General features: G+C 37.5%; 1 protein-coding gene across 5 annotated transcripts in view; it reads right to left on the bottom strand.

The window, feature by feature from the left end:
- Positions 1–5,275: 5,275 nt before the first annotated feature.
- zfhx3b (zinc finger homeobox 3b) overlaps positions 5,276–12,129 on the bottom strand; it is a 153,191-nt gene continuing 146,337 nt past the window's right edge. For all 5 annotated transcript variants that reach the window (XM_083558343.1, XM_083558344.1, XM_083558347.1 and 2 more), the window contains one exon: positions 5,276–12,000. In XM_083558343.1, the coding sequence (XP_083414469.1) occupies positions 10,316–12,000 (1,685 nt within the window). In that variant the 3' untranslated portion in view covers positions 5,276–10,315. The remainder of the gene's footprint in view (positions 12,001–12,129) is intronic.

Below are 12,129 nucleotides of genomic sequence, written 5' to 3'. Positions count from 1 at the left end.
TCTAATGTCCTAAATCATACGAGGTGCCAGATGGAAAGGTGCACAAAGCAAAGAAGGTCTGAAAATTGTCATTAATAATAATAATAATAATAATAATAATAATAAATAATAATCATAATCATAATTTTGTGTTATTTTGAGTTTACAGTATAAAATGGGAGAACACAAGGTGGAGGTTCCCTCCCTTCTCCTCTTAGTGAGGAGCGAATGAGGCCTGGCATCCACCCCCTGGTGTTATTCAAGTTTTGTGAGAGCATCTTATTTCATGCAGAGAGACATCTTGCATTATAATCAAACCAATATGATGCAACTGTGTCACATTCCTCACAGGAATCTACTGGCTGCTGTTTTTGTAATGAGAGGGGGAAAGAAATATTTCTGCAAGGGGTGTAGAGAAATTATCAATCCCGTGTCATGAAGTCTGTACCGATTTTAAAAATAGCAGTATATAAAAATGACAAGGTTAAGGGAACACTGTGTCTAGAGAAGCATTATTTTGAATTTTGACAGCGCAGTGAAGATAAAAATACAGTGCTGCGGTATGAAGGCCTTCATCGATAGTTGCAAGCAGAGGCAGATTTCCAATGTTGCTCATGTAAGGGGAATAAAAATGTGCCCATGTTGGTTATATAAGCATTGACCATAAAGTGAGTGTATGTGACAGCAAGACAGAAGAACACATCTGATTGTAGTACACCCATTGCACAGCTGAAAACCTAATGTTTGTCCTGAGGTTTTTTTCTCCTACACCATCTGGAAGCATTTCTGTCCCCTCTTCATAATCAATAACAACCTTATTAAGCAGTTAACAGAGCATTGGCTCAAACCAGACATTAAAGTATTTTGTATTTGAGAGATGGGGTTCTGAAAATTGCAATCTTTCACAAATCCCTGAACTAAAAATCGTATTCAGACGAAAGGTTTTAGCTTTCTAAAGCAAAAAGGGAGGAAATCTAAAGCATTCAAAGATTTTTAGATTACACAAAACACGGCTAAACCTCTACATCTATTAACCAATCTATTAAAAAACATTACTGACAGAACTGTAAAGGTCATTTTACCACAGAATTTATTTTTTTCCTTTATTCAGGTAGCATCAGCATGTCAGAATTTTCGATAATTATAATTTTTTTTGAAAGTTTAGAAATAGTTAAAAATTTAAAAAATGTGAAATAATATGAAAGAATTTTATTGCTTTCAAGAACATTTTTGGATTTTGGCATTTTTTCTTTCCTACCTCTTTTTAAATACATTTCAGTTTATGTAAATCTTGTTTTAATTCAATTTTTATGCTGTTAACAGAAAATAAGAGTACGTATAAAATCAATATATTTTTCAATAATTTTAAGCAAATACATTATTTGTTGGTATATAGGATGTTTGTTTTTATATGTATTAGCTTTCATAACAGAATAAGATCACAATATGAAAGTTCTGAATTTGATGAACAGCATCATACCCTTAAGCTTTTGTCTCATCACCTAATTTAAAAGCCACTTAGCATGTTAAACACAAGTCGTATCATTATCTGTTCACACCACTTATCTCTCTACACACTAACATTTTTTAAGAAATAATCAATAAATTCACTGATCTTGTTTTTGTTTCACTGCCTGGTTAAGGGGCTTAATTTAACATAAAAAAGGGGAAAATAAACATTTTATTAAACATTTGCCCTGACAAGAGTACAGAGTGACTCTTCAAGCATCATTCTTTATTTAATGATAATATATTGGTGAGAGCAGAATCACAGATTTTTTTTCCAGTCAGGATCTGATTATAAATTAAATTGTTTAGGTTACAGAATATGAATATTTTCTAAAATGGAATATTTTCAATATATTGAAAAATTAAAACTCAAATTTGTCCTTATGGTCTTTTTACTCCACTGATCTAACTAACATATTTACACTAACCTCATAGAAAAAATAATTGCTAATTTTTCACAAACCGGATCACCAGTTCCATAATTCCATACCAGATCGGTCGAGGCCTGGGTTACCCCAGACAGCCACAGGTATCATTAGCCAACAGGGTCATGGTGGAAATTGGGCTACTTTTAACCAAAGGAGGAGAAGGAAAGGAAGAAGATGTCTACAGAGGCAGCAGGAAAAGGAGAAGTGTAGGAGACTGGAGATTAGGGTGGGCACTTCAAATGTTGGTTCTATGACTGGTAAAGGGAGAGAGTTAGTTAAAATGATGGAGAGGAGAAAGGTAAACATGTTGTGTGTTCAGGAGACCAAGTGGAAAGGGAGTAGGACCAGGAACATTAGAGGGGTTTTTCAATTGTTTTACCATGGTGTGGATGGAAAGAGAAATGCTGTAGGGGTGATTCTGAAGGAAGAGTGTACCTAGGCAAATTTCAGTGGGCATGTTAGTGAATTAAAAAGAGGTGATGAGGAGGTGATGGTAGGTATGGTCTTAATGAGACAAATGTGTAAGGGCAGATAATGGTAGATTTTGCTAAAAGGATAGAAATGGCACTGGTGGAAACTTATTTTAAGAAGAAGAAGAAGGCGCATAGGGAAAGAGTGGAGAAAGGTGCAAACAGGACACTATGTTCTATGTGGGAGATGCAAACTAAAGGAGATTGGAGACTGTAAGGTGTTGGCAGGGGACAGTGTAGCTACACAGCATTGAATGGTGGTCTGTAGGTTGGTTTTGGAGGTGAAGAAGAGGAGGAGAGTGAGGACTGAAAGAAGAATTAGATGGTGGAAACTGAAGAAGAAAGGCTGTAGCGTGAGGTTCAGGGAAGAGGTCAGACAGGGGCTCGGTGGTTTTGAAGAGGTGCTGGGTGGTTGGGAAACTACTACAGAAGTGATAAGGGAGACTGCTAGAAAGGTACTTTCCCAGATGAGGATGAGTTCCCTTTTAATTCTGGTTCCTCTCAAGGTTTCTTCCTTATGCCATCTCGGGGAGTTTTTTCCATTGCCACATTCACCACCGGCTTGCTCATCAGGGACAAACGTACTCTTATAAAGAACATCTTATTACTTTTTATCACCACATTATCTGTGTAAAGCTGCTTCAAGACAATGTTCAAAGTTGAGAGCGCTATAGAAATAAAAATGAATCGAATTGAATTGAATACTTGGTGTGATATCTGGAAATAGAAAGGAAGACAAGGAGACGTGGTGGTGAAATGAGGACGTGCAGGAGAGCATAAGGAGAAAGAGGTTGGTCAAACAGAATTGGGATCAACAGAGAGATGAGAAAATTAGGCAGGAATACAAGAAGGCATGGCAGCAGGTGAAGAGGGATGTGGCAAAAGGACAAGCTAATAAAAAAGCATACGAAGAGCTGTATGAGAGGTTGGAAACTAAGGAGAGAGAAAAGCCTTTGTACCGATTGGCCAGGCAGAGGGACCGTGCTGGGAAGGATCTGCTGCAATTTAGAGCATTAAAGGATGGAGATGGAAATGTGTTGACTAGTGAGGAGAGTGTGTTGAGAAGGTGGAGGGAGTATTTTGAGCAGCTGATGAATGAGGAAAATGAGAGAGAGAGAAGGTTGGATGATGTGGAGATGGTGATGCAGGAAGTGGATAGGATTAGTAAGGAGAAAGTGAGAGAAGAGATTAAGAGGATGAAGAGTGTTAAGTCGGTTGGACCAGATGACATACCGGTAGAAGTGTGAAGATGTTTAGGAGAGATGGCAGTGGAGTTCTTAACCAGATTGTTCTAAAAGATTTTGGAGGGTGAGAGGATGCCTGGGGAATGGAGAAAGAGTGTGCTGGTACCGAACTTTAGCATAAGGGAGATGTGCAGACCTGCAGTAACTACAGGGGAATAAAGTTGATGAAGTTATGGGAAAGAGTACTGGAAGCCAGGCTGAGAGAAGAGGTGACCATCTGTGAGCAACAGTATGGTTTCATGACGAGGAAGAGCACCACAGATGCCTTATTTGCTTTAAAAATGTTGATGGAGAAGTATAGAGAAGGACAGGCAGAAGAGGTGCTGAAAGTGGATGGGTTTAAATACCTAGGGTCAACAGTGCAAAGTAATGGAAAGTGTGTTAGGGAAGTGAAGAAAAGAGTGCAGGCAGGGTGGAGTGGGTGGAGAAGAGTGACAGGAGTGATTTGTGATAGAAGAGTATCTGTGAGAGTAAAAGGGAAAGTTTATAGGACTGTGGTGAGACCTGCGATGTTGTCACTCCAAGTTCGTTTAAGTTCTTTTCGATGTTAAAACATCATGTCATCATGGAACTCAGTTTGTGCACAGTAGCATTGTCAATGCTGGAACAGGTTTTGTTTTTTTACAGTGAAGAGAAATTGTAATGCTTCAGCATACAAAGACATCCTATACAATTGTGGGAATAAACCACATACATTTACATAACATGAAAATTCATCAATGTAATCCGATTTTATTGTTTAAACAAAACATGATTTTAAACAGTGCTGCATTTGATCCTCTATAGATGTCACAGTGAATCGAAGATCTTCAAGTTGCGTTTTATTGGTTCGAAGCCACAATTAGCCTTAATTAGCTGAAAGAGCCACTTCTAATTAGTCCATTGAACACTCCAATTTCTTCTCTTCTTTTTAATCAGAGAATGAGCTATGAGTAAGTGGCTAAGTGCAATTCAATAGTCTTTAAAATAATAAGATCAATATTAACAATAATAACAATAATAATATTACACTTTATTTAATCAATGTAGTCTTTCTAATATCTCTGGCCATTTAAAAAAGGTCAGAGGATTAAAAAAAAATTGCTTAACATGGCAATTAACATGGAATAAAGACCATAGCAGCTGAACGCTGAACACATTGCCATCTATTAAGTTTAATCTGAGATTCCAAACAAGAGAGTATTACAGCAATATAAATGTGAGGTGAAGAAAGCACAAGCCCGGTTTTCAGCATCTTTTAGATGAAGCCAGGAGATGTGAACGTTTTTAATCGAGTGACCTAATATTGGGTTCAAACGTGAAAAGTGTGTTTTAAAAAAAATGACACCAAGATTGCAAACATTTAGACTTAGGTGTACGACCTAACAGTGATGCAATATATATAAACTGAAAGCTCCGGAGATGATGATAGTACAAGCATCAGAATATTGAAACATTAATATTTACCTTTTTATTATTTTTTTTTACTTACTGCATACTAGCATATGCTATGTACGATGTTCAATTGTTAAACACTATAGTAGTATTATTTTTTATTTTAAATAAATGATTTCCTATTTAATTATGAAACTGAGCTCGAGTTTGTGTGTGCATGCAATTGAAATTCACCTCACAAATCAGGAGAAAAAAAAGCCAGAAGCCATGCTGTATTTATGCTCATACTTTTTAATGTATCACAATGAGCAAGAAACATACTTGATGAAATATTTTCAAAGGAGTATATTCAATTACCATCTACAATCAACTTAACTAGGACAACAAGGTTTTTTGTGACAAAAGTTTTTCTTTAAAAGTCTGAAGTTCCATGTGGTTTATGTATGTTAGTCTCCATGTAATTTGGTACAGTTTGGAAATCTTCATCATATAATTACAGTAACAAAAAAGCTAACAAGACTACAGTATAGAAAAGACATCAAGAACAACATTTTTGGTTTAACTTGCTCTTTTTTTTTGTACATTGCAAGGCTGTTTTTTCTACCCTCGGGTGGGCTACCTGGAGCCACTGAGCCGTTCTTGTGAGGCTCAAAGGAGGAATAATTCAAGAAAAAATAAAAAATAAAAAATCAAATTAAATCAAACAAACGAACAAAAAACAAAACGGATTTTTAAAAAAATGTGGCACCAGGAGTCACGAAAGGAACAGAGCTCCATGTAGCAGTTTGTCTTTGAAATTGGAGCTCGTGGTTTTTTGTTTGGTTGCTTGTTAATTTTGGTTTCATTTGCTTTTTCGTGTTGAACTGCTTCCTCAGGAATGACAGCCAAGAAAAACCCCTCACACTCCTCGAACAGCGAGTCTTTTATTTTTCAATGGATGATGAGATTTTTCCCCCTCCCCAGCTGACTCCAGGTCAGTGCTGTCCTTCAGCGTGACGAAGAAATGAAACAGGTAGCAACACCATGGACGGGGGCGAAAATAGAGACGCGTGGTACTGTCCATCCTGTGGATTTGATCCACGATTCCCAAAGAAGCAGCCGATCCAGCCACCTCCACAAGTCACCAGGTTTATTCCTCTCTGTTTTCTTATACTGTACGTCCACTGGTTGCTAAGTCTGTTTCCGTAGCCATATTGTCAGTAATTAAATAATGACTTGATATTAAGGGGTGCCTCTTATTATTTTTCCTGCCTTTGGCTCCCATCCCCAGTTTCGACAGCCTTCCAAGACATTTCAACGACATTTTTCCAAAGCTTCCCAGAGTTCTGTTCTCTTGGTTTTCCTTCTTTGTCATTTAAAAAAAAAAAAAAAAAAAGTCGATGTCTTCTTTAAATATATCTATATCTGTATACATGTTTCTTCACAGTGGGCAAAAAGGATGACCTCTACAGCAAAACCTGCCTTCTGTCTCTCTCTTTGCAAAATGTCCACAAAAGAAAAAAAAAAGAAAAAATCAAGTATCCCAATGAGAGTTGATGTATCTCAGTCATGTGTTGCATTGTGCCACAATAAATATACACTCATCAGGGGCACCAACTTTTCATCTGCATTATGCTTTGGCCACATACATATATTTAATGAAGTGAATAATATAAAAAAAAACTGCTCAGTGCTTCAGTATCAATTTTCTTGTTACCGAATTATTAGGGAAATAAAAACAAACTTTCTCTTGTACTGAAGAAACAGCTTCGCAGTTTTTAATGTTTTGGTGTGAAATGAAAGTGGAGAGAAAAAAATATATAAAATACAAAACTAAATAAATTGATGTTGGCTCCTACAAAAAGAAAACAAAAAAAACAAAACAAAAAAAAAACACACCCCCCCCCCTCTTACACACACACACACACACACACACACACACACATAAGTCCATGCTGGCAGAGTTGATTGCGAGGAACTGAACTTTGTCCATCACAAAATAAAGAGCCAATTAAATAAAGAGCACACTTTGGAAGCAAGAGATCAAACATTGTCGAGAAAAGACAGATCGAGAAACATTGGTACACCATTAAAGTGGCCAGGTCTTAGAATAAGAAAAAAAAAAAGTGATTGAAATTTAAAGCTGGTGTTAAAACATTAATTTATGTATACAACAACAAAAGAATGTCAACATTACAAATTAATATACATAAAATAAAATACAAATAGTTATAAGAAAATAATAATGTCTGACATGATTTGAAATGAAAGTCAAAGCAAAAAAAGCCATATAAAATAAACTATACATCATAATTCTTACAAATAATTATGGGAAAAAACAATTAGGTAAAAGGATTGAACAGAAGTGGCAAGCTTTGCATACCAAAGAAATAAAAATAAAATAAAATAATTGACCAAAAATGAATAGCATGCAGATTTTTTTTAAACACCAAACCACATTGCTCTGCAAGACTGAACACTCTTTAACACACTTCCTGGATTGCAGCAATGTACCATGTAGGCCAATACTCTTGCTGTACAGTTGTGGCCAGTTTAAATGAATATTTCGATTAAAACAGGGGAAATTTCGATTAAAACAGAACCATTTCCATTGACCTCTTTGGACAAAAAGTTAGGAATCACCATCCAAAAATATTAATAAATAAAAACACTGCTTTTTTTTTTTTTTTTTTAACCCAGTCTTATAGTGCTTTGGAATGAAGTTGTCCCTTAGAAAAGCTGTACTAACGCACACCAAAAAAAATATTGGCTTTACACCCTGCAGAAACCTGGGGCAGGTCCCTACATGATTTTTCATGAAGGGGAGGCCACCATTCCACACTTTATTTCTTTCCCAGACTCTTTGAAAGGCGGAGAGGCGTGATGACACTAGACCAGTGAGACATGTCAGGACCAGATGCATTACAATATGTACATTTTTTGGTTAGCCACTGTTACATGATGAACTATTTCAAGTGCACAAACAGCCTTAAACGGCTGCGGGGACGTAAACTCCCTTAAACGGCGATGCTGCTCGTTAGACCCATGATGGCGGAATTACAGTCACACTTTCTTTATAACTCGGGAGAAAATAGACTTGTACTCAAATTCAATATAAAGATGCTGTCATTTCTTAAGAAATCAGATTTGGAATGCACTGTTCTTTACAAACATAACAGATCATTGGCCTGTTAGAAAGAAAGAAAGGATGAAAGAAAGGAAGGAAGGAAGAAAGAGAGAAAGAAAACAATAAAGCCTAAAATGTCCTTTGGAACATATATTCACAGTCTTCAAAGTTCCGTTTTTGCAACAAGAAGAAAAAATGTCGCAGAGGCAGGGAAATGGTTTACTTGGTTGTTTTTGTTTTCTTTTTCATTTTTTTTTTAAAGCTTAGCCAAGAAGTAAAATGAGCATGCATCTAGGTATTCTTCTTTTTCAAAATCTACATTAGCAGCAAAACGTATGTCCTCAGAGACCAGACCTTATACATTTTCTTTAAAAACAAAACAAACACAAAAACAAACAAAAAAAAAGGATCTCGTGTGACAAGAAGAGTTAAACAAAAAGATTCTCCACTTCTATCTTACAAACTGCAATGGCTCTGTAATGGTGCTACTCCACAATGCAAGGACGAGTGTCCTTTTTTGGTTTTTGGTATTCTTGGTATTTTTCTACGTAAAAAAGTCACCTGTCTGCTTGCAAAGAAGCGAAGACGGCAACTCTGATGCGTACTCCATTTATTTTAAAACTTTGTTTTCTTTTCTTAAAAACTGCAACAAATTCTCAAGTATAAAGAAGCCTCTTTTCTCATCTTTATGCACCAATGGTGAAAGTGTTTAGTCTTTGGATTTTCTTTTCGTTTTAAAGCGTGAGAATTATTATTATTTTTCTTGTATGACAACAAAAAGAAGGAATAATAAAAAATGAAAAAAAAATTTAAAGCCCATAACAGACTGCAGTCACACTGCATAAAATACACATCTGCTTTGTAGTGCCAAAGGAGACAAAATGCAGTGGAAGCAAAAAAGAAAAAAGAAAAGGGAAAGTAACACACACACACAAAAAGAATCAAGACAGAGATAAAGTAAGTCGAGACATTTGTAAGTGCACAATAGGTAACACAAAAATAAGTGAATAATCATTTTCAAACAGATCTTTTCCTTTTTTTTTTTGGTCAGGTGCTGCACCAACCGTCAAAGGAAAAAAAACCCTTATGAAAACAAAGGGATTCTGCCGAGTCTGTTGGTGGCAGTTTGGGTGAACAAAATCCAAGATGCAGATTCGACTATACTGAAATAAAGTACAGATCAGTTCCTGCTCCTTAATCTAGTCTATTGGAATGACCAAGACAACATCAAATGAAGCGCTTTAAGGTTGGACAATACAAAAGCTAAATGTACACAAAGATTATTCAATCTACCATACTGTTTTAAATTTATTTCCAATGCAACAATCTACTTAACACGAAAAATGTTTATATCAATCATAAATACAGGTTTTTTTTCGTTTTTCTAAAAAACAAAAAAAACACAAAAAAATTCTCACTGCGTTTCTTGTTTGGGTAAAGTGGGAGAGTTTTCTATCCCATTTAACAGAATTTTAGCAGTTTAGCTACCCATTTGGATTCCCAGAAAGCTCTGTCTTAGTTCATATAACTTCCAAAAGAAATTCTATTAAAAGCAATACAAAAACAGAAATGTTTTCTAATTTGTCGAGAACTAAATGAATAAAATAATGTAACATAAAAAAGGTTGTGAGCTGTTGACCTGAGAATAAAATAGACAATACATCATTCTTTTTTCTTTAGCAAGACATTGGTATTTGAATGCTTAGATAGCAAGAAAACGGTAAGACTATTCTCCCATACAGTACATACTGGCTTTGTGTGACTGTGCTATTAGGTGGACGTATCTATGCAAAGATCGGGGTTCATTTTTATCTAGTTCATTGTGTAGACAGAATCTGGGGCCCATCGGATTTTTTTGTGATTTTTGAGGCAGTCCTTTGCAATGCATTCCCTTAGCATTATCCACGTGTTAACTGCAGTGTTCTTACTTATTAATTAAATATAGGTGTATACATATAGCTATATACTTAAGTTGAAACAAATTAAAACCAGCATGTTCATATGGGAAAACAATCCACTAACATTTAAATTTTTGGTTACAAGCTTTGGAATTGCAGTTAGTCTTTACACATCTTTTTTTCTGAAATTGGTTTGTATACTTTTAAACATATTTTAAACATCGCCTTTTTTTTTTTTTAGCTTTTGTTTTTTATTTCTTTTTTTGTTTTTTGTTTTTTAAAATATTGTCCATCGTTGAAAGCTCTTTTACAGTCTGATGGAGTCTGTTCCTACACTAGCCATATTACTACTACAACTATCACTGTCTTTGAGACAGCTGGGCTGCTGTGGCTCCTCTGCCAACCTGCCCAGCCTGTCTGCTGATTTCTGACTGCTGTCAGAGTCAGAGTCATCGGTAAAGACGTCTGTTGGTATCGAGGTCTGAACCCCTGAGGTGCTCAATGAACTTGAGGTAACCGTTGAAGGTGAGGATACTGGAGGAAACGAGGACGATGTTGAAGGGGTGGTATTGGGCTTTCCAGCTAAAGCTTTTGAGAACGGGGCCTGGGGCCAGGGTTTGCTGGCAGCTGTGGTGTTAATTGTGGCAGCTGTGGCAGAGGAGCATGAGGATGCAGAAACAGATGAAGATGGCGTGGTGTTTGACATTGTTGGCGCGGGAGATGTTGCGGTGTTGTTTGGGTGGGTGACAGACTGCGAGGTAGATGCGGTGTTAGGATTGGGGAAGCAGGCTGAAGAGTGAGGTAATAAACTAGTAGCGTGCTCTTTGGCATTTCCGGCTGATCGTGTGATTGTTCTGTGTTTGTGCAAGGATGAATCCAGGTGTTGACTAAGTGCTTTGTCCCCATCCAGAGTGACATTACATGCCAGGCAGTCATAGAGGCTACCTTCAGCTGTACTGCCACTGCTAGGGACTCGAAGCAACATCTCTTGCAGGTTTGCCACAGACTGACCAAAAAAGCAGATCGACTTCAGGTGGCTGATAGCTGCTTCCTCTTTGCTGAAAACAGTTTGACACTTGCGGCACGCCAGCCGATACTGAACTTTGGGGACAATGTATTGGTCAAGAAGGGGGTCTACACCTTTACCATCCACTTCATGCTGCTCAGGGGGTAAGTTATTATGCGAAGAGGTATCAACTGCGAGAGTGCCCTTCTTTTCCTCTGTTTTTACTTGATCTTTGGCAGAATCTTTGCGGTCCACCGAAGGCTGTGAAGAAGCTGGGGTTTGGCTTGCTTTCGGTTGCTGTATTTGCTGAAGCTGTCGCTGTTGCTGCTGAAGTGCTTCCTGCAGGCTCTGTTGATATTGCTGGTAATGCTGGAGCAGTGATCCTGGTGATAACCCCATCAAGGCTTGTGATAAAGCTGGGTTGTAGGGGAAAAGACTTTCCATACCATACATAGGCTGAAGGTATCCACCCTGAAGAGCTCCTGGAATCTGAGGGGCATAATATGGAGAGAAACCTGGCATAAAGTAGGGCAGGAACTGGCTGGTAAGCAGTGCTGTTGGATCAGATGCTAAAGCAGCCTGCAAAGCCTGAAGCTGAGCAGGATCAACCACATATTCCATGCCAGGAGTTGGCATTGAGGTGGCTGGAACAGCTGTATCTGGTTTTTCTTTCTTGGCACTGGCAGCAGAAGTGGAGGGAGCAGGAGTGCCCGCAGTTGAAGATGGTGTGGAGAGCTTCTTGGGCTTTTCTTTCTCCCTGGCTTTCTCAGTTTTCTCAGGACCTAATTGGTTGGTCAGGGAGTTTGATGTTGGTGTGGTGGTAGTAGTAGTTGAGTGAGCAACAGACGTGCTAGCCTGAGATGGGCTGGGTGAGGCCAAGGAGGAAGAAGGGATCTTGTTGGGCAATCCAGATGTGGGGAGACTGGGTGAAGGTACACTGGCACCGGACATGTTCATAATGTTTGGTGGTTTTGGAGGGGTTAAAGCTAAAAGAAGACAACAAAGAAGGAAAGTGAATTAATACGAGTATTGAAAATCTATTCTATATTTACAATCAATTATCACACTATATAAAACATGTTATTAAATAAGTTAATATATGCATATTGCGTCTG

Source organism: Silurus aristotelis (genome assembly GCF_946808225.1).
Source record: "Silurus aristotelis genome assembly, chromosome: 13".
Lineage (NCBI taxonomy): Eukaryota > Metazoa > Chordata > Actinopteri > Siluriformes > Siluridae > Silurus > Silurus aristotelis.
Note: the sequence above shows the minus strand (reverse complement) of the source record. Positions and strands in the feature narration are given on the sequence as shown.